At 40.3% G+C, this 22,787-nt stretch overlaps 3 protein-coding genes and 1 non-coding gene across 4 annotated transcripts in view; 2 read left to right on the forward strand and 2 right to left on the reverse strand.

The window, feature by feature from the left end:
• The first annotated feature begins 342 nt into the window (after positions 1-342).
• On the forward strand, positions 343-3,719 carry nfkbiab (nuclear factor of kappa light polypeptide gene enhancer in B-cells inhibitor, alpha b). Its single transcript, XM_036593667.1, has 6 exons — positions 343-641; positions 1,811-1,916; positions 2,068-2,275; positions 2,378-2,466; positions 2,613-2,879; positions 3,194-3,719. The coding sequence occupies exons 1-6, from the start codon at positions 391-393 to the stop codon at positions 3,227-3,229; spliced, it is 957 nt and encodes a 318-aa protein (XP_036449560.1). The 5' UTR covers positions 343-390; the 3' UTR covers positions 3,230-3,719.
• A 4,291-nt stretch (positions 3,720-8,010) lies between these two features.
• On the reverse strand, positions 8,011-14,227 carry psma6a (proteasome 20S subunit alpha 6a). Its single transcript, XM_036593830.1, has 7 exons — positions 14,025-14,227; positions 12,419-12,513; positions 12,156-12,237; positions 11,690-11,845; positions 9,701-9,879; positions 8,490-8,584; positions 8,011-8,235 (listed from the first exon to the last, which is right to left on the reverse strand). Exons 1-7 carry the CDS (start codon positions 14,098-14,100, stop codon positions 8,178-8,180), a joined length of 741 nt encoding a protein of 246 aa, XP_036449723.1. The 5' UTR covers positions 14,101-14,227; the 3' UTR covers positions 8,011-8,177.
• Positions 14,228-16,915: 2,688 nt separating this feature from the next.
• LOC118823765 (protein only RNase P catalytic subunit) overlaps positions 16,916-22,787 on the reverse strand; it is a 61,569-nt gene continuing 55,697 nt past the window's right edge. The window contains exons 6-8 of the mRNA XM_036593562.1: positions 19,392-19,540; positions 18,015-18,210; positions 16,916-17,113 (exon numbers count right to left, since the gene is read on the reverse strand). Of these exons, the coding sequence (XP_036449455.1) occupies positions 16,979-17,113; positions 18,015-18,210; positions 19,392-19,540 (480 nt within the window). The 3' untranslated portion in view covers positions 16,916-16,978. The remainder of the gene's footprint in view (positions 17,114-18,014; positions 18,211-19,391; positions 19,541-22,787) is intronic.
• On the forward strand, positions 21,998-22,163 carry LOC118824228. The gene has a single exon (XR_005008580.1). It is a non-coding gene; the product is annotated as a U1 spliceosomal RNA (small nuclear RNA).

Genomic DNA, 22,787 nt, shown 5'->3' on the forward strand with positions numbered 1-22,787 from the left:
CTAAATTTATCATGATTGTGTGCATTTCTTTCTTGTCTTTCAGCTTCATGTGTTAACAGTTAACTAGTGCATTAAAAAAAAGATGTTATGCTTTATTAAAAAAGTCCAGGCCCAGTATTTTTCGAATTCTGTAACATTTCCACGCTGGTTTTTTGCAGAATTCCCAGCCCCGATAGTGCATCCTGCTTGATAAAGTGCAGAAATTTCCCCAAACTCCTGGACAAATTCCCTACAGACACGGCTCAGACGTCAATCACGCTTGGAAATCCCCCACCCAGACCGAAGCCACGCCTACATGCAGCAAGCCCCGCCCCTTCAGCAGTGACTTTGAGCACCCTTGCGGCTCTGCGCTCCACTCTACTGCGCGCAACAGAGCAGACAACATACATTATGGATCTTTATCGAAGCACCAGAGCCAACCAGATGGATTATAACGCCGAGGGTCGAGGCCCGAAGGCCGGAAAAGCTTTGACCAACACCGACGAGCGGCTGGACAGTGGACTGGACTCTCTAAAGGAGGAGGAATACAACGAAGTAGCCGCGGATCTGGGGCGGCTGCGCGTCCAGAGCGCTCCTCCCCAGGAGGGCCCGGAGCAGGAGGGCGCGGACTGGAAGAGAGAAGTGACCGAGGATGGAGACACGTAAGCGGCTTTGGCTTCTACAGGGGTCCGCGGTTGGGGGGGGGGTTGGAGGTCACGAAACTAAAGTCAGCTTTTTGTTCGAATTTTCCCGTTCCACCTTAAACGGTGCAGATGTAACGTTAACTGCTGCACCATTTAAGGTGGAACGGGAAAAGTCGAACAAGAAGCTGGCGAATAGGAAGCTTCGTCTGGACGTCACACTAAGAAGTTTTAATACTCATTAATTCAGCCCTGCAATTGTATTCCAGTGCTGGTTAGAATTGGACGACTTTTATTTTGAAAAATAAGCAAACGCTAGTGTTTTGTAGGGTTATTATAGAAAAGACGGAGCCGGATTATTTTGCTTGGAAAAAAGCCTGTTGCGGTTTGCAAAATCGAGTTGGTTCGAGTAGTGAGAAAATAGAGGACAGCAGGACTTTTAATTTGTTTTTCCACGGTTTAATAGAGTGCAAAAAATGCACAAAATCACAGAAAATGTTTAAAACAAAAATAAATAAAAGTCTCCTCCATGCAGTGCAAACAAGTTTAGTTTAAAACTGAGAAAATAGCTTTGGGTTCCCTGTCGAAAGGTTCAGTTTGCAATGCATATTTTTGTTTATTTTATTTATTTAATTAATTTATATATTTTTACAATTTTAATAATAAGGACATGAGAGTCACTATGACTCTTTTTTTTTTTAGAATTTGCCTACTTATAAGTGAGGGACTTGTGTCTGATGCAGAAAAAAAGCTTTTTTAAAAGAAAAGAAAAAGCCAAATATTTAATGCATGTCTAATGCAACCCAGCAGCAGTTCCAATAGTGAGGAAATGGCATGCAAGATTGTTATAATCTTGATGAGATGTTAATTAAAATCTCCCCGTGGGTTGCAAAATGTTCCTTTAAGACATATTAGAGGGTGCAGTGTGCATACCACTCTCTCTGAGGCAGAGGTCCCAGTGTAAACAGGCCTGCATGCAGCGCTGCATGAGCGCGGAAAGTCCCGGGCCGTCTGCCAGGAATTTACTGCAGCGCATGCGCAGTGCGGAAAGAAAAAAAAACCTGTGTGCAAAAACAAAAAAAAAAGAAGTTGCTGTTTTTCCCCCCTAGCTGAGCGCACCACCCCTGCACTCTGCATTCTCGCAAGTTTGCAATTTAATTAAATTCTTCTTGTTCTTCTTCTTTTTAAAGGTACTTGCATCTTGCCATCATTCATGAGGCTCAGGATATGGCGATGAAGATGATTGACATGTCAGTTAACGACCCTTTCCTCAACAAGCAGAACCACCAAAGACAGGTAAAGGCCTGAAATGTGCTCCAGACCTAAATCTAGATCTAAAGTAGGAATTTGCATTCATCCAAAGCTGGGTTTGATCCTCGTGTACGTTTGAATTTATTCCTTTTATGGCTCTGGATCTTCCATTAACCTCGTCCCTTTGTTGATACAGACTGCACTGCACCTGGCCGTGTACACCGAGCAGCCTCAGATCGTCGAGCGGCTGCTGAAGGCCGGCTGCGACCCCACGTTAGTGGATAACAATGGCAACACAGCGCTCCACATATCCTGCCGCACAGGTTCCCTCACGTGCTTCGGCCTTCTCACGCAAAACTGCCCTGACCAGCTCCCGGCTATTCTCCAGACGCCCAACTACAGCGGTAAGGATTAATATGTGATTCAATATCTGTGATATAATATATTTCAGTGTCTTTGTTTAGATATCATTTCGTCTGGTTCTCATAATTAGTTTTTCTCCTTAGGCCAGAAATGCCTACACCTGGTTGCCATCCACAGCTACCTCTCACTGGTGGAAAGTCTCATCTCTCTTGGAGCAGATATCGACGCACAGGTAGATTTCACAGCATTCGTTTTTTTTCCCAAACTAGATGTTCTTATGTTATAGACAATTCCGTAACTTTGTGAACTAATACTAATAATAAATTAAGTAACTGAGCGAGCGAGCCGTTCAAAACTCCTTATTTTTTGCCTTTTTAGGAGCAGTGTAATGGGCGGACGGCTCTCCACTTGGCTGTGGACCTCCAGAATTTGGAGCTGGTGAAGCTCCTGGTCAGCAAAGGCGCCAACGTAAACAGCCTGACGTACGGCGGCCACACGGCGTATCACCTGACCTACGGCCGTCAGGACGCTGAAATCCAGAAGATTCTGTACGACATCACGGCACAGAACCTCCGAGAACTGCCCGACAGCGAGTCCGAGGACACCGAGGATGACTCCGACTATGACGCGATGTCCGATGATGAGGTGTGTAACATTTGGCGGTACATCTCAGTTTGTTTAGTCCAGTGGTCACACCAACCCTTGAATGGGTCGGTTCTAGTTGAACACGTGGTAATCAGTCTGCCTGATTAGCAGGATCAGGTGTGTTCATTTCAACATAAATAACATATTATATTGATCAGATTTGATGCATTTCAGTGCATCTGGTGACCACTGGTTGAGTCCTTTTCTTTTCGTGCACATTTCAGTTTCCACACTAACCCTTTATAACTTTATTTCTAAACCCCTTTTGAAGCTCAAAGTCACTCATACACCTGTTTTTTTCCTCTCGTTCACAGATGTATGACGATATTAAAGTGATGGGGTCGAAATAGAGTTCGGTGGAGGTTCGGAGAGTTCCAGAATGAAGAAGTTGAGTCCGTTCATTTTAAAACGGCATCCAGGAACGACCAGCAGCCCCCACAGGCCCAGGAGGCCAGGGGTCAGAGGTCACACAGGTCTGCAAGTGCCAATGAGAAGAAGCGTAGGATGAGAAGGTTCTCGAAACTTTCAAGACAATAAAGGACCGAGAACACTGGAGAGCCGACGCTCTTTCTGATGGACTTTGATGAAGTTCCTGCAGAAAATCCTTAATCTGGAGTACTGATGTACTGCGGTGTATCATACTGTGTATAAAGACTTATAAAGATTTATTTTTATAAAGACAAATGTAAATGTATACAGAGTGAGCGTGTGTGTGTGCGCGCGTGTGTGTGTGTGTGTGTGCTTGCGCGTGTGGAAAAATGCAACTGTAAATTTTCCTTTTTTTTCTGGTGGAAAATCCCAGAAAGCTCCAGTAAATTAAAACCCTGAAACTGCAAAGTACGTCTTGTTCCTCTTTGAGTGTTTTCTCAGTGAGGGGAGTGGAGGGGAGGAGGGCCGGGGAGGAGCCAGGCTTTTTTTTTGTCTGAGGAGAAGTGTTTGTAATAGAAGAGCTTGTACTCCCATCAGCTGAGCACAGTGGAATTTCCTGTGGGGGGAAGGGCGCTCAGAACGGATTGGCAATGCTGAAAATTCCCCATCCGAGTCATAGCTTCCCGAATTCCAGCCGTCAGAGGTTTCATGGAACTCGTCAAAAACTATTCTTTGAATCCAAACGTGACAAATGATTAGTCAACTCTTTTTCTCAAAGCTGCTGCACATTATCGAAACCATTTTCGCCTCTTTTCCTTCACAGTACAGCTTACTGTGGGGCCAGAGAGGGAAAAAGCCTCCCGTTAGTGGAAAATGCCAGACGTTTTCCCCCCCGAGGCTCATTACACAGGATTTACATGGAAGACGATGCAAAGGGAGAATGTAAACATGGTTATTCTTAAGTTATAGAAGCGACAAATAGAATTGCTGATGGTTATTTGGCTTTTATAGGCTCTTTTTAATATTTATACATGGGATATAAAAAGAATTTAGAAGCTAATCTATACAGTTAAGCTATATAGTTAAGTCTATACAGTTAACTATATTCCAATAGAGCAGCTACACTACAGGTGACATTACAGTGTCACCTACAGTCAATGAAAATTTACAAAATTTTGCAATATACTGTCGTTTTTCCATTTTTTGTACATAATTTGAAATGAGCAGCTGCCATTTACACAGTTTCAAAATTCATGTAGAATGTATAAAAATACTGATAATTTGTAAAGTTTACTAGGTAGGAGATAAAAGGATTTTGTCTGACAGTGATGATATGCATACACACAATATGGCCAAAAGTATGTGGACACCTGACCATCACACCTATATAAACTTGTTGGATGCCCCATTCCAAAAACATGGGCGTTAATATTAAAGTTGCCCCCCTTTGCAGCTTTAACAGCTTCTACTCTTCTGAGAAACTTTCTACAAGATGTTGGAGTGAGTCTGTGAGAATTTGTGCTCATTCAGTCTAAAGAGCATTTTGTGAGGTCAGACACTGATGTTGGACGAGAGGGTCTGGCTCACAATCTCCGTTCTAGTTCATCCTCAAGGTGTTCAGTGGGGTTGAGGTCAGGTCTCTGTGAGGGCCACTGGAGTTCCTCCACACCAAACTGGCCACTCCATGTCTTTATGGAGCTGCTTTGTGCACAGGGGCTCAGTCATGCTGGAACAGGAAAAGCTCTTCCCCAAACTGCTGACACAGTTGGAAGTGTACAATTGTGTAAGATGTCTTTGTGCTGTAGCATCAACATCACCCTTCACTGGAACTGAGAGCCCAAACCCTGAAAAACAGCCCAGCCCATCATCCCCCCTCCACCAGACTCTACTGTTGGCTCTGTGCATTCCGGTAGATAACGTTCTCCTGACATCCACAAAACCCAGATTTATCATCAGACTGACAGATAACGAAGATTCATCACTCCAGAGAGCACGTTTCCACTGCTCCAGAGTCCAGTGGTGGTGCTTTACACCCCTCCAGCCGACACTTGGCATTGAGCATAGTGATCTTAGGCTTGTGTGCAGCTGCTCAGCCATAGATACCCATTTTGTGAAGCTCACACAGGCCTTTCTGCTGTTGTTGCTTCCAGAAGCAGTTTGGAACTCAATAGTGAGTGATGCAATAGACATTTTCTACGTGCTCATACACTCGGCGCCTGCTATGTGGGCTTGCGTAGTTTACCGTGGCTGAGCTATTGTTGCTCCATTTCAAAATAATAGCACTTACAGTTGACGGGCAGATCTAGCAGAGGTGAAATGTCACTAGCTGACTTGTGGCAGAGGTGTCATCCTATGACAGACCCATGTTTAACGTCATTGAGCTCCTCAGTATGACCCTCTACTGCCAGTGTTTGTCTATGGAGTCTGCATGGCTATGTGCTTGATTTTATACACCTGATAGCAATAAGTGAGGCTGAAACACCTGAACTCAATAATTAGGTCAACATAATTTTGGCCATATAGTGTATATATATATATATATGGGACTATTCTGATAACACAGTGATCTCAGCCCCAGTCTGCTTCACTGATTTCCTCTTACAGTAAGTGCAGACAAAAGGTGACGTGTGGTTTCGATGATTTGAATACCGACCTGAGCTCAGTAGTTAGGGGCTGTACCTCAGTCTGGGCTTTATCGTCACTGCGCTGCTGGCAGGAGCGTCTTTACTGCCCTGAGAAAACCAACATACTCATGCAAATGACAGAGTCATAACTGTCCCTCTCTGTATTAACCCCGGGACTCAGAAAGACCTTCTAAGGCTACTCAGCAAATACACAAAACACACGTATGATTCAACTTGATCCGAGAAATGATCACCTGGAAAATCCGGCTTTTCATCGGGGAATGGGGTTTTATTGCCCCGGGCCGAGAAAGACAACTCTATGCAAATTGGGGGGGGATGCAGGACAGTTCATTTACATCTTGAGAGAGAAAAAGTTCAATTCCAGTTTAAAAAAACACAGATAATACACACACGACAGATAAAAATCACTATGACGATTATTTTACTACACATTACAATCGCGATATATCCTGACCAGCCACTTCATTAAGTTCACCTCATTTCTACTCTCACTGTCCATTTTATCAGCTCCACTGACCACATAGTTTCACTCTGTAGTTCTACAGTTACAGACTGTAGTCCATCTGTTTCTCTGCATACTTTGGTTACCCTGTTCTTCAGTGGTCAGGACCCCCACAGGACCCTCACAGAGCAGGTGCTATTTGGGTGGTGGATCATTCTCAGCACTGCAGTAACACTGATGTGGTGGTGGTTTGTTAGTGTGTGTTGTGCTGGTGCGAGTGGATCAGACACAGCAGTGCTGCTGGAGTCTTTAAACACTGTGTCCACTCACTGTCCACTCTATTAGACACTCCTACCTTGTTGGTCCACCTTGTAGATGTAAAGTCAGAGACGATAGCTCATCTGCTGCTGCACAGTTTGTGTTGGTCATCCTCTAGTCCTTCATCAGTGGTCACAGGACGCTGCCCACAGGACGCATGGGGGTCCTGACCACTGAAGAACAGGGTGCAGAGAAACAGATGGACTACAGTCTGTAACTGTAGAACTACAGAGTGAAACTATATGGTCAGTGGAGCTGATAAAGTGGACAATGAGTAATGAAGTCTATAGAATATATTAAACATTAGAGAAGTGTTGGATGCATTAAAGGCACTTGGCAGACGCTCTTACGTGTGACTTGAAGCGTTATGAGTCTTGTGTGTTGGTGTCGCGTGGCGTGCTTGCCCCATGGTGATATAAAGCCCAGTCTGCCACGCAGAGGTGTTGCCTAACATGCTGTACCAACCACTATCATGTAAATATGTTGATTTGTCAAAAAAAACCCACAGGAACTTCCATGATTAGTCAGTAAAAAAAATGTGATTGGTGAGAGGGCTCATTTGCATATTGCAGCCTCTTATTATATCAGTATTGCAAAGGCCTTTATTATGATAATGATTAACCTTTTATTGCATTTGTACATGGCGTTTTTTGCCTTAGTACACTATAAAAGTCATATTTTTTAACCTTGGTAAACTGGATGCTTTTATAACTGTACAACATGGTGTACGTTCTTCTGACCACATGCTTTCCTTTTACAGTCTGTACCCCCCCCTCCCCACCCACACACACACAAATCACAGTGTGAGGTCTGGCGACTGAAGTGTTTTCAAAGACAGAGCTATTGTCAAAGATTTTAAAACCATTATTTTAAAATTATGCCACTTCTAACAGCAAAAATAGCTGCGGCTGCGGGTTAATATATTGCACAGCCTTAAAATTCCACATAAACACCAGAGCACATGTCTGCTGATCTCTGCTCAGAATGCACCGTAGTGAAAGAAGAATGCAGCATAGACTGGAAAAACTGCAAATAGACTTTAATGTACAGCTCTGCAGACACGAGGGCTGAGAGAAAAGTCAGCTGACTGACTCTGAATGAACAAAACAGGAAGTCACATCTTTCTGCAGTAAACCACTCCTCAGAAAAAGGCCATTCTGCCACATAAACGTTGAGAAAGAGTCTGATTTTGTAAGCGTATGAGGTAAAACAAAACAGTTAATGCATGCACAACAGATCTGGAATATTTACTGACGTATGGTGGAGACTTTTGAGAAGTGTGGTGAACATGGTGTATGGAAAGTCGTGACCGTGCACGACGAGTGCTACATAAAAAATGGGGGAATAAAACCAGAACTTGTCCAAAAAAACTTTTTTTTTATTGAAGTGTTGCATGAAAAAGCAAAATTAACAGCAGAAAGCAAGTTTGACCTGAAATACTGAGGATATGTTGTAGTGCTTCCCACGGTCATGTTTACAATTTAAGCTCCGATTATCGTCTCCTGCAGGAAAGCGTTTCGCTCCTCAATCCCGCTCGGACAGCGCCATGAGGTGGGTGTCGATTTCGGACTCGGACAAAATTCTGAGAGGGAACAAAACAACAATGCTTTGGTGTAAACAAAACATGTCCCAGTAATTTCAGCACAAAGCACGTCAATGAGATATACATCTTTGTTCCATAAGAGGCGCAGTTTTGTTTGATGCTATAAGTAGGTCGTGGAGTAACATGCATAGATGTGAATATTTTTACTGAGCTTGGTTTTGTGGTTCCCTCAGAGCGTAAAGTGGTGTTTAAGAGTGACTTCCTGTTCCATTTACCCTTCACTGAGTACTCACCTGAACCGTGGCTCCTCTGTAGTAATCACCCCCACCTCCAGCTCCGACGGCTTAAAGTCGATGGACAGGACTGTAGACAGGCAGCTGATTGCAGTCTATGGGATCAGAAAAACAAAAAAAACATCAGAAATTATAATAATAAAACATGCGCTCAGATCAGTATCCACCTGAACAGACCTTATTCACTTAAATAAGGAGCTCTTATGGACTTTTAACTTGTATATCCTCATTAAAAGGGCTTTTATCATAGAAAACTTTATTTTCCGCGCCTTTTTGAAATGAGAGCTTGATGTTAGCATCGTTTTAACAGTTACACAGTCAATAAGCTGCCCAGTTTGAATTGATGTCACAAATTCATTTGCATATATCCGCCCCTCAGGTTACAGCAGTTTAGCCCCGCCCATTCACTCTGAAGTTATAAGTAGTGTTTCAGCTCTGCTTTTTAAATGAGGCGCAATACAGGACAGCCAATCAGAACAGAGCTCATTTATACACATCAGTCTTAAAGGCACATTAACAGCCTGTCTAATTCTAAGGGACAGAGAGAGGTCGTAAAAATTAATTACGATACATAAATGTCAAAATTGGACCCCAGGAATGAAATTAAATACAAAAAATGTATATATTATTCTTCACATTCTACTTATAATGCATATGATTCATAACCACATGTACATGCATTCATAATGGAACATACATAGTGTTCAATATCCATCTATTCTGTTTACTTTCAGAGTGATACTGTATATTTTGTGTGTATTTCTGTTGTGTGCAAGAAAAAAATGCAAATTTTTTATCATAATAAAAGATTCTGATTCTGATATAAAGCAAATGTGTGCTGAGCTGTTAAACTGCATTTAGAGCAGGGGTGCAAATCTCTGGCCTCACAATCCGTTTAATTTGTGATTCAATGCATCATGAAATCTCAAATTTCATCAGAATACAGAATTATGTTTGAAAATAAACCAAAAACAAACAGAAGACTATTTACACGCTAGTGGAACGGACAATAAAACAATAAAAAACACTAATTTTTGAAAATAGTGTGAGTACTTTTGAAAAAATGAGCACAAACTTTGAATTTTATTATATTCAGATTATAATGAGTTATAAAATGTGAAAAAATATGAAAGGTGCTACATGAATAAGGACTTATCATTATTATTTTTATTATGATAATTATTTTACATCCATTAAAAAGCGTACTGCACCTCTACTGTTTGCTCAAAAGTCCAGTCTAATTTCTTCTTCACTTTCTTCTCCAGGAAGCTGGTGGCTTCTGTCTGTTTGACCCCCGCAGCGGTGGCCTTGAATCCGCAGTAATAACCTGCAGGGTCGCACTTATAGACCTGTGGACCGCACTCCTCGTCCACACCGACCACAATCATACCTAAGAAGAGGAAACAAACCAGCGCACTGTTTTTTCACTTCACCTGCTGCTTTACAACACAGTGGTATGCAAAGGTTTGTTGATTTTCTAAGTGAAAGTAAGTCAACACGTCCTCTACAGACACACTTCTGCACATTTTAATGCACAATTATTGTTTATTTAATGAATCTGACAAAACAAAATAAACAAAATGTAGCCTGTGCAAAAGTTATAGCACATTTTATACGTCATGTTTTTTTCCCCAGTGTGTCCAACTCAAATAAATAGACACTGAGCACTAAAATGTGCAGAAAAATGCCAGAGGATTTAACTTATTGTTATATGTAAATTGAGCATTTGCATATGACTGTATGTTTTCATTAACTTCACCAAACTCTGTACACACATTGGTCTCCTTTAGCTGCACATAAATAAAACATTACATTAAAGGATTTAAAACAAGAAGACAAAAGTGATCACTGATACTCAATAACTGATAACTGAGCCTGTTATCAACATCAATACTAGAGGTGGGCGATATGGCAAAAATATAACCATAATAAAACTTGCAGTTGGTCAGTATTCTACACGACGATATCCATGATATGTTTAGAAAAAAGGTTTGTATTGTGCCATAATTTATTACAGTAACAATATATACAGTCATATTGCCCAGCCCTAATCAATACATTTCTTTAATTACAATTTAAAACAAGTTAACACTACCATCCATATATGAAGAGCAAGGCAAGCAGGACAAACTATGGCAAAACTGTAAAGACAGATAATTGATTATATTTTCATAAATATAGATTAATAAGAAACATCGCTGTTAGCCCGCTTCGGCAATGGACCAATCACAGACACTCAATCTACCAAGTGGGGTCAAAAATAATCAGAGCCAGGTATTAGTTGCAGCCTATCAGAGTAAATCTTTCGTTTTCATTCACTTATTTGCGTTTATTATATTTTTAATGTTATTTTATACTTATATTTTATTTTTTTGTTTTTATTTTTCTTCCCTAGTTAATTAAATTTTATTAATTCTAAATGAGGGGCTGCCTAAATTGAGTCCTGAGTGAAAATAAAGGTGATAATTATTGATTGAAAGAGGACAGAGCTTACGAAAAACTATGAATACAATATTTTTTTCAATATTTGGCACTAATAATAATGCTCTTATTATAATCAGGCATGCAGTTGGTCAGTGTCTACAAGTATTGACGATATACATGATGTGTACAGAAAAGCATATCTTATTGTACTCTGACATAATTTATCACAATAACGATATACACCTATCAGGCATAACATTATGTCCTTGTTTCTATGCTGCTGTGTCTGATCCACTCAGACCAGCACAACACACACTAACACACCACCACCACGTCAGTGTTACTGCAGTGCTGAGAATGATCCACCACCCAAATAGTACCTGCTCTGTGAGGGTCCATAAGGGTCCTGACCACTGAAGAACAGGGTAAAAGGGGGCTAACAAAGTATCAGAGAAACAGATGGACTACAGTCTGTAACTGTAGAACTACAAAGTGCACCTATATAGTAAGTGGAGCTGATAAAATGGACAATGAGCGTAGAAACAAGGAGGTGGTCATAACGTTATGCCTGATTGGTGTATACTGTCATACTGCCCAGCCCTACTCAAACAATTGGCTTTTCTGAGGAGCTTATAAATTCTAGGTGGGGGTTTGTTTTGTGAGAGGGCTGAAAGCCACGTGTAGAACAGAGTAACAGCTCTGTAGAAACAAAAACCCCTTTAACCCTGATATGATCTGTATCGTACATCCCTAATGTGAACGTGTTGAGCACTTACAGCACCCCAGTGGCCTCATCTCTGCGTTCTGCGTGTAAACTTGAGAGATGTCAGCAATCCGTTTGCACAGCATGTCGACTGGGATCTCATAGCCGTACTTGTACTTCCAGTTAGCCGCTTCATATCGAGCCCTCTGGACCTGTGATCTGCTGTCAGCTTCACATTCATACAGACATACAGACAGGAAGCATTAGTGTGATGTCTAGCACACTACAGAGCTAAATGAGTAAGCAAGTACTGTAGATTATAACAGTAATAATAATAATAATCTTTATTTATATTGCACTTTTCATGCCGGTGGCAGCTCAAAGTGTTTTACAGACAGGTGATATAATTAAACAGTAATACCACAAATTATAAGTACTAACTTGAAATCATATAAGACACAGATCAAATTAACAAGATGAATTTTAATCTTCATTTTTTTATTTCATATTACAATAACATTAGCTATAAAAGATCTTACCCGTCATGCCCGTCATCACACAGCCGATGTTTTCTGTTATTCTGAACAAATGAGTTACGGTGGAGGAATCCAGCAGTTTATCCTGAGAAATGTAAACACACATCACTGACTGTGCCCCAAAGCAGAAAAGTGCAAACATCTAGTGTGAAATCTGCATTACATCACACACATATGATATTTATTAGACATGCCACAGCTGCTACATTCATTAAAAAGACCCTAAAATGCTGAATATTAAGAATAAACAAATAAACAACACTCACTGGCACTTTCTTTTGCGTGACGACGACTGCACAGTCCTTCCCACGGACAGCTACTGAAGTAAGGCCTCCCTGGTTAATGGCCTTAAATGCATATTCTGAGGAAAAACGGGTCAAAACGGGAATTAATTTTATCATCAGCCAGGAACAGCAGCAGAACCTGGCTGGGAATAAACTGTCGCAAATATCGGCCCAATTTTATTAAGAATAAACTCAATCAAGTAGAGTCATTCTTTAATTCTCTTTAAGTTTTAAGAACATGGGAACTATTTTTAGGCCAACTGTAGACACCTGATGGACAGACAGCCAAAACATACATCATATAAAGAGCATGGAACCAAAGGTCAGACACAGAACCAGCCAGATGAGGAGTGTGAGAGGATAGTGAACACTCTGTCAGAATACAAATACTATCAAGTACCATCATCCCAAGCAAATGCAGATACAAATTAAAGGTGGGCAATACGGCAAAATGTAATATCATAAAACTTCAGGAAGTATTTTTACGATACAGAATGTGTCCCAATATTTATGTTTTTCTGACATCTGATAAGTTAGAATAGACAAACAGTGCCACACATTAACAAATACTATCAAAATCTATGATAGTAGTAGTTACTATGCTGCATTAAATCCAATTAAAAAGCACTAATTATGCTCTGTTTTTAATCAAACATGCAGTTGGGAAGTGTTTTTTAAGTACTGATATCCACAAAATGCTCAGAAAAGCATACTGTGCCATATTGTGATTTAACTGATCCATGACAATGATGAACACTGCCCAGCTTTAATACAAATACAGAGCAAATCTGTTGCTTTAATAACACATTATGACTGGAGACAAAGTGAGAAAGCTATATTATATTATGAATTTAATATTATCATACTATAAATATCTAATTGCTTCTTTTACCTTTTTCTTTTTTTTTAATATTCTGACAGTTCTCACTTGTTTTTGCATCCTAATATTATCATTTTCACTAATATATATGTACAAATACAATGCTTAATACTCCTTTTTCATCCTGATTAATTTATATATCAGTGTTTAACCAGCTGCAACTGAAGATCAACAGCTATAATAAATGAGATATTGTGCTTCTATAACACTAGCTAATATAAGACACAGCAGACAGATGAACAGTTAAATTAGTTATATTAGTCTGTTTTCTTATTATAGCGTTTTATTAATATTCTGATTGTTGCCTTTCTCTTTTTTCGCTCTTTTAATATTTGCTAGATTTTACTTAGATTAGATTTTAGCTTATATATCTGCTTAGTAGCTCTAAACTGAAAAAATGAACTCAAGTTTGTGTGAAAAAAATAAAATTGTTGGAGAAAAAAACAAAAACAAACAGTTAGCTGTAGTTAGCTTAGCCGGCTTGCTAACTTGCTAACAGCAGCAGCCTGCAAGCAAATAATGATCAAATAATGAATAAAATATGAATGAAAAAACAAAGCATGCCGTCTACAGGTGAAGCCCACAGCGGTCGACCCCTCTCTCGGTGATATTAGTGATAATATTAGTAATAACAGGTGATCAGGTGAGGTGCAGACAGAGTGACTGAGCATTTCTGCTTTCGCTTCAGCTAAGCTCCCTCATACACACCGACTTGGTAGAGTCTTCCCTCCGGAGAAAAGATGGTGATGTGGCGGTCAAAGCCCGCACTCGAACCCCGAGACATGCCAAGGAAAAATTAACTAATAATCAAAATTTTAAAATTATTAATTTTACAACCAGCAGCAACACCGACAGGGACCTTTACCAACTCCCGGAAACAGTGGCGCTTGACATCCGGTTCGGGAGAAGCGTGGTGTTTACGTGAAACTGTATTATTAAAACCGTTAAATGAGTTTAAACTATAAATACTTTATATATATACTGTATTATTTAAACCTAAACATTGTCATATCGCCCAGCCCTTTCTATAAACGCTTTATGACCATTATTTAAACTGTATTAATATTATTTCAGAGATTTCCACCTTAATAGCGTTTATCCTTTATTTAACTCTGTTTAGCTTAAAGGGGAACTCCACCAATGTTCCTGCCTTCCTGCATAACTCATGCATGTGTGTGAGATGTAAACAGAGAGATTCAGAGTGGTTTGGTGTGAAATGGGTCAGATGTCTTTACAGTGGTGGTGATAGGAACCAGGGATTGCCATGACTACAACACAAATATAGACATTTTGTTTACTATCCAGAACCACCAGTGAACCTACACAAGTCTTCTGAGTTTATATGGGATGTTGATGATGGAAAATAGTGGAAAATCTGAAATAATAAGTTTTCTTTGGGGACTATTTTGCCTCACAGTGCCCTGCATATTATGTATCCCTCCACCATGAATGGAGTTTAAGGCCAAAACCTGCTAAAAGCAATGGAAAAACAGTGTCTCAGTCATCAGGCAGTGAATTCATAACCATTTCATGTAGTAACTTTCTGTGAGGGAGCTTTTAGAGGTGGACGTCTAGTTCCTATCACCACCACTGTGAACAATTCTGACTTGGTAGGTTTCTCTAGAAAAGAGTGTTTCACACCAAACCACTCTGAACGACTCACATCTTAACCATTTAATCATGCAGAATTCTTGAAATACAGGTGGAGTTCCCCTTCACTTCACTCCAGATATACTGCGTAAATAGTGTTTTTTACAAGTGCACACTGCTCTGTCAGTGGAATTTCCCTTTAACTGATGTTTACATGGAACACATTCGTAATATATTCACACAACGTCTGTTATACATATACATAGACGTGATGGGCCAGTTTCCTAGACTAACCATACCCTGCTGAAAAAAAAACTGATATAAACCATTGTGTTTCTGTTGGTTCCTGATAGTTTTGTAATGTGTTTTGGCTTTTTTAATGGGTTGATATCACAGTGTAAAGGATCCTAATGGGTTTACAGGTGACCAATGGTTTCCTAACGGGATCTAAAGGTGTTCTATGGGAAACTAAGCTAAACTAAGCCAGTTCCCATAAAAAGCCAAACCATTAGGTTTTAATCTTAGTGGTTTCTAAAGCTTCTTTTCAGCAGGTTAAGCCTACACTCTTAAAAATGATGGTTCTTCAAGGGTTCTTTAGTAAAGAAAATGGTTTTATATAGAACCATGAACACTCAAAGAACCTTTTGCATGATGAAATGGTTCTTTGCATCATGAAAGCGTTCTAAAGAATGTGCTGTACATAGGTCTCTATAGAACCTTTTATTGTTACGATGTCAAGCTTGTAACAGTAAACCTTTTTGGGTGCTATATAGAACCATCTACAGCACATTCTCTATCAATCTGAAGAACGCTTTCATGATGCAAATAGCCATTTAATCATGCACAGGGTTCTTTGAGTGTTCATGGTTCTATATAGACCCATTTTCTTTACTAAAGAACCCTTGAAGAACCAACATTTTTAAGTGTGTAGACTGAAAAGAATTTCCAAAGCGGATTCCCCACTGGCACTACAATTTAGGCCAAGAAGACACTTTAAAAAGATGGTTCTTCAAGGGTTCTTTAGTAAAGGCTATTTAGAACCATGCGTTCTTTATAGAACCATTTCACAGTGCTGTGAAAAAGATTTCTTTTTTTGCATGTTTGTCACACTTGAATGTTTCAGATGATCAGACTACTCTTAATATTAGACTAAGATAAACAGGTAAACACAAACTGCTGTATTTACATGTTTTATTTATTGAGCTAAAAATGTTGTTCAGCCCTACCTGGCCCAATGTGAACAAGTAAGTGCCCCCATAGTATATCAACTAGTTAACCAAATTCAATTGACTACTGAGTTCAGTTTCACTGCCACACCCAGACACGATCACTGCCAGACCTGCTGAATCCAAACCTCACTTCAACAGAATCTGTCTGGCAATGTGAAGCAGCTAGAAGGTCTCAAACAGCAGCATATGGTGCTACGTTCTCTGAAACAGAGTCACTAAAATCTCCCAGCCTGGAAAGGGTTATAAAGTCATCGCTAAGGCTCTTGAACTCCAGTCACGTGTCTGTGTGTCACGTACTGTGAAAATTTCTTTAAGTATTATTATATACAATTTTTTCCACATCACACCTGGTGTCATTAGTCAGTGACCTTAAAGTAGCTGAATTCACTCATTAGATGGACTCTCTGGGTACTTTTGGACTTATGAAGTATGATGTCATTACAGTTCAGAGTAGGATACACTTCATGGAGAATGGACACATTGTCCACTCTCTTTAGTCTTCATGCAAGGCTTTTATCTTTTTATAATATTTAATACATTTAAATTAAATAAATTGAATTAAATTAAATTAAATTAAATTAAATAGCAAATTTCCCCGTTGTGGGATTAATAAAGGATTATCTAATCTATCTAATCTAATAAACAGCGGTGGTATTTCTAGTTATTGTTGTAACCTGATGCTGATTTTCACAACTCACAGTAATATAATGAGCCAAACCTTAGATTCAGTCTCAAACAAATTAAAAACATACACACAGCACAAAAGGCCAACAGATAATCTTTTAGGTGCAATCCATTTTTATTTATCTTTACAGTTTGTACATATCATACAAGAAGGAAGAATCATTGCTGCTCTTTAGTGAGACACAGCCACCTCTGTGGCACTTCATACGTGCTTCTATCTCCTCCATCCTCGTCGTAGGGAATATGCCAGGCAGTGCCGGTGCTCTGAATTATTGTATCATACCTCAGTGCCCTCTGAAAAACAAGAAAGTCATTCAGTTTTAGATCCAGATTGAAAAGGTAACTGTTTATGTGTTTGCCTAAAGTACTGGGCCTCATTTACTTTCACATAAACTGTTATAAACACAGATCAGCCATAACATTAAAACAATCCTCATATCTGCACAGTCCATCTTATCAGCTCCACCGACCACATAGTTTCACTCTGTAGTTCTACAGTTACAGACTGTAGTCCATCTGTTTCTCTACATACTTAGTTACTCTGTTCTTCAGTGGTCAGGACCCCCATATGACCCCCACAGAGCAGCGACTATTTGGGTGGTGGGTCATTCTCAGCACTGCAGTGACCCTGACGTGGTGGTGTTTTGGGCTGGTGCGAGTGGATCAGACACAGCAGTGCTGCTGGAGTTTTTAAACACTCACTGTCCACTCTATTAGACACTCCTAGCTTGTCAGTCCACTTTGTAGATGTAAAGTCAGAAATGATAGCTCATCTGCTGCAGCACAGTTTGTGTTGGTCATCCTCTAGTCCTTCATCAGTGGTCACAGGACGCTGCCCACAGGACGCTGTTGGCTGGATATTTTTGGTTGGTGGACTATTCTCAGTCCAGCAGTGACACTGAGGTGTTTAAAAAACTCCAGCAGCACTGCTGTGTCTGATCCACTCAGACCAGCACAACACACACTAACACACCACCACCACGTCAGTGTTACTGCAGTGCTAAAAATGATCCACCACCCAAATAGTACCTGCTCTGTGAGGGTCCATGGGGGTCCTGACCACTGAAGAACAGGGTAACAAAGTATGTAGTGAAACAGATGGACTACAGTCTGTAACTGTAGAACTACAGAGTGAAACTATGTGGTCAGTGGAGCTAATAATACTGTGTTTTCTCTGATTTGTGTCCACACCCACCTGAAATCGAACCTTCTTTCCAGGAACGTACCCCTGGACCACCAGCTGGTGCCCACGCTGCCACTTAAAGAAGAGGCGTCTGGTGGCGCTGTCCGGAAGACACGCCTTGTGGTCCCTCATCAGATCACGACTCACAAAGTTACAGTGGTTCCCAGAATGCAGTGCAGCGTAGAGCAGGAAAGGGTCATCTTCTGAGCTGAGATCGGGAAAAAGGAAACGGATCAGTCAGCAGAAACAGCTGAAACAGTTCAGCCCAGTGACGACATGGACGGCTCTTCAGGATGACGCAGAGAGGGAAGTGGATATGGGTCAGCAGCGCGTTCCCATACAGTGCAGCTGTACGGATGTACCTTGAATTGTACCTTAATCAACTGCGTCAATTTAGGAAATTCAGAACCCATTAGAATTTCTCACTGTCTAAAAACCCAAAAATAAGTATCTCCATTTTGTCAAATTTGAGTTTTCTATTTATTTAAAAAAAAGCAGCTGCTCTTTACATTGTGTGGAATTTTAATAAGTGGACCAACAGAAATGCTCCAAAATAGCTTGGAATAAAATCTCTCTACACTAACGTACATTAAAAGTTAACCCTCTATCGCACAGTGTTGCCATATGGCAACAATTACTTCATCTCAATTTTATTAAAAAGCAGTAATATAACATCTGTTTTCCCATTTAATTGTGGAAAAAAGGTCTTTTATTTTGAAAGGACAAATACTTTATAACATCACATGACCAGGACTTCTTATTATGATGTTGTTTTTACCATACGTTCCAAATACTCATTGAAACTCTATTAATTTCCAGTATTTGTAAATATTGGGTCGTACATTTCACTAAGCATAAGTTGGTCTTGTTTCTAATAAAAGGATTTATGGTGCTAGATTTTATGGTGCTGTGGTACGATTGCGCATTGTTGCCAAATGGCAACAATTTACCAAACATGATGTAAGCAAATTTAAATACCAAAAACACATTAAAAAATTTTTATCATGTGTTAGTAATAAGTCATGCAATACAGGGTTAAGTTTTTTTCCCTCTCCTGTAAAGTTCTTGTTTTAGGGATAACTGGTTTCAGTGCCGTCATTGAACACGGCCCCAGTGCTTCAGAGCAGAGAATACTGCATTTTATCACGATTCTCAAACCTAATTTTATATACTTGCCGATTTTTGGAATCATTCAAATGTGGCTGGTGATTAATAACTCATTTGTCTGTGGTGTGACGAACTCAGAACACACATCTACTACAGCTTTACACAGACTTTAAGGTTTACTGACTGCTTTATTTTAAAGACAGGGTGTCAGACACTGCCATACCATGCTTACACCTCTAACCGTGTGTGTGTGTGTGTGTGTGTGTTTGTACGTTCACTCACATGTTCTCTGTGAAGAAGCAGAGGGATTTCTGTTTGATCTGATGGATGTCGTGTCTGTCCCAGTTCCAGGAGGGACGCAGCATGTGTTTTCGTCCCAGTACGAGGACGTTCAGACCCTGATCCTGCAGCTCCGAGACCACCGCTAACAACTAACGACAGATAAAGAGCACAAATGGTATCAGTGGCAAACCATGAATATCATAGCTCGGCCTTAATTCATCATAAATGTGAAAACTCGGTCAAAACACGAGGAAAAATCCCACCTCAGCAATAATGCTAACTTCTGATAGCTGCCCTATGGGATTCTAGTAGTTTGTTAGCACTAACGGCAATTCAAATGAACATTGGCAGTTCTAAATTAAACAAAGACATTTGAAGCTTCAGTATGTTTTATTTGAAGCTTATAACATTATCAGCTATCTCAGCTGTGTGTTTCAGTGTTGCAGTCACTCTTTCAGTACAGAGTTCTGACACAGAGCTGCCGTCACTGTTTTACATTCCTAACAACTAACTGGAACCTGCTTAGACCATGACTCATATTTACAGTCAGTGACGTATCTAGAACCACCCACTATAAATCAAAGTGTGATTGGTTAGTTCCTCTGTCACATCCTAATTATTTTGGTACTTAATCTAACGTGTAGGGCCTTCAGGCCAGCTCCTAAAGTCCTGACCAATGGGAGAATAGCTTGGCTGTATCTACCTGGATACCACAGAGAGAACAATCCTGATTGGATACTTTTCTGTTGGGTGTCTCAAGACTTTAACCCTTTTGTTTCCAACCCAAATTTAACAATGAAATAAGAGTATTACTACAATACTTACAGTTCAAATCTAACAAATTTACTAATAATTACAGACGTGCAGTTTTTAGTTCCCAGAAATAATCAGGCCTTCCTCTTCTGACTGATATACAGTACAGGGCTGGGCGATATAAACTCAAACTCAAAATCTGACAATATTTTTCACTCTCACTACCACTGATCTACACAAAAATATTATTATGAATATTAATGTTTAAACTGACATCTACAGTGCACAAAATATGTGCTTGATATAAGTGGCTGTTGGTATTTCATTATTTTTATTTATTTAGTTAGTTATTTATTATTACATTTTTATTTTTATGTCATTATTTTTGTTTCATTTTGCACACTGGATGGTGTCTTTGTAATTTTGTATTTAAATTTCTGTTTACACAGCAAATAAATAAGTAAATAAATAAAAATATTGCACTTGCAGTGCATCCACTCAGAGGCACAGAATTTTAATCATATTTATTATTAACTATAGACTTAAGTCTCTGAGGTAACTGTCTGAGTTGAGTCTCTGAGGTGAGAGTCCGAGTCGAGTCTAGAGTCTCTGAGGTGAGAGCCTGAGTCGAGTCTAGAATCTCTGAGGTGAGAGTCCGAGTCGAGTCTCGAGTCTCTGAGGTGAGAGTCAGAGTCGAGTCTTGGGTCTCTGAGGCGAGAGTCCGAGCCGAGTCTCGACAAAATCAAATTGAGAGAATGACCTCAGACCCCAGAGGGGTAACCCCCCTTCATTTCAGCAGAAAGTCTACAAATCTTTGGACATATAGTGAACATTACTGATCGTTAAACTCCTTTCGTGTCTATTTAAATCTGTAGATCTACGAGCGGTTCGGCCGTCTGAGCTGCAGCGTCGCTGAAGACGTTCATTTAAAAAGTGGATTTGTGTTGTGAATGAAAAGGCGTCCATTCATCGCCGGCCCCATCGGTGAGCTGAGCTCATCACGGGTTCAGTCTGAGAGGAATTCCCCGCCGGCGTGGCTGATGACTCGGAGACCGATGGCACATCAGCTGGAGGAAAATTATTCATGCTCGCATTGTTTTAACCTACTTGCGTCGCCCACTCACACACAGAGCACGAGGGGGGAGTTTCCTGCTAAACAGGAAGTTGTGTCTTTGCAACAAAACGTAGATGCCTGAGTGGAGGAAACGCTGGTTCCAAGTTAACTCTGAGAGCTAAAAAAAACCCGGCAGCCTTCGCAGGGAGCAGGCTGGAATGTCGCAATTTGCATGCATGTCTCCACAATGAATAAAAATAACCTTCTTCCTGCAGGTGGGAATTTGCATGATTAGAAGAGTTTATTTATTAAAAGTCATTTTATGTTTTAATCACATTATAAAATCTGCTCATTAAAGATTTTCTGTATGTTTGTAAAATATTTAGCACTGTTTTTTTTCACACAGTGCTACTATTTGCACTTCTGGTAGATTAACTGTATTTCATTGTCTGTATGTCTGTCTGTCTGTCTTTCCATCCATCTGTCTGTTTGTTACATTTATTTACAGCATTTGGCAGACGCTCTTACAACGTGTTAGGAGTCTTGCCCACGGACTCTTATTGGTATAGTGTAGGGTGCTCACCCAGGCGGGGGATTGAACTCTGGTCTACAGCGTAGAAGAGGTGTTACCTAGCAGAGGTGTTACCCACTACACTATACCAACCACAACCATGTCTGTCTGTCTATTTGTCTACCTATCTGTCTGTTTATTCGTCTGTCTGTCAGTCTATCTGTCTGTCTATCTATCTATCGGTCTGTCTATTCATCTGTCTGTCTGTCCATCTGTCTATTCGTTTATCTATCTATCTGTCTGTCTGTCTATCTAACCACGAAAGTGGTTCACACAGGGCGAGGCTCGGCCATTGCACTTCGGTTGTGCTGACCCTTGCGAATACCCCAAATGCGGGAATCTCGACTTTCTTTTTGGAGCAGTTGTGGGCTGGAGGTTAGGGAACCAGCCTTGTGACTGGAAGGTCGCCAGTTTGATCCCCTGAGCCGACAGTACGTGACTGAAGTGCCCTTGAGCAAGACACCTGACCCCCAACTGCTCCCCGGGCACCGTGGATAGAGCTGCCCACCGCTCCGGGCGAATGTGCTCACTGGCCCCTAGTGTGTGTGTGTGTGTGTTCGCTATTGTGTATGTGGTGTTTCACTGCACTGGTAAGATTGTGGAGGTGAAATTAGTGGAACTAGTAAAGGGTTACTTAATTTAAAAAAGTAATTTAATTAACATATCTATCTACCTATCTATCTATCTATCTATGTCATGTTGCATGTAAATATTGCAAATACTGCATTCATGTTCTTATTCTTTTCAATTTTAAAATCACTTGATGTTTCATAAGTTACACCACTGACAAACTTTATGTGACAGTCGGTATTTTAGCCCAAGCGAGGACTTCCCAGAGTTAGTTTTTCTTCCTGTGAGACACAAGAAATAACTCAAAAAGACCTTTCTGGGTTTTTTTTGGCATGTTTCTGTGACACTGACAAATAAAACTAACACATCCTTGACAGGGAAGATGTTTAAATAGGACATTTTGTCTGCAAATTTTAGTGCACTGTTTCTATTAATTTGCTGAGTTTAA

This window comes from Colossoma macropomum, unplaced genomic scaffold (assembly GCF_904425465.1).
Source record: "Colossoma macropomum unplaced genomic scaffold, Colossoma_macropomum, whole genome shotgun sequence".
NCBI lineage: Eukaryota > Metazoa > Chordata > Actinopteri > Characiformes > Serrasalmidae > Colossoma > Colossoma macropomum.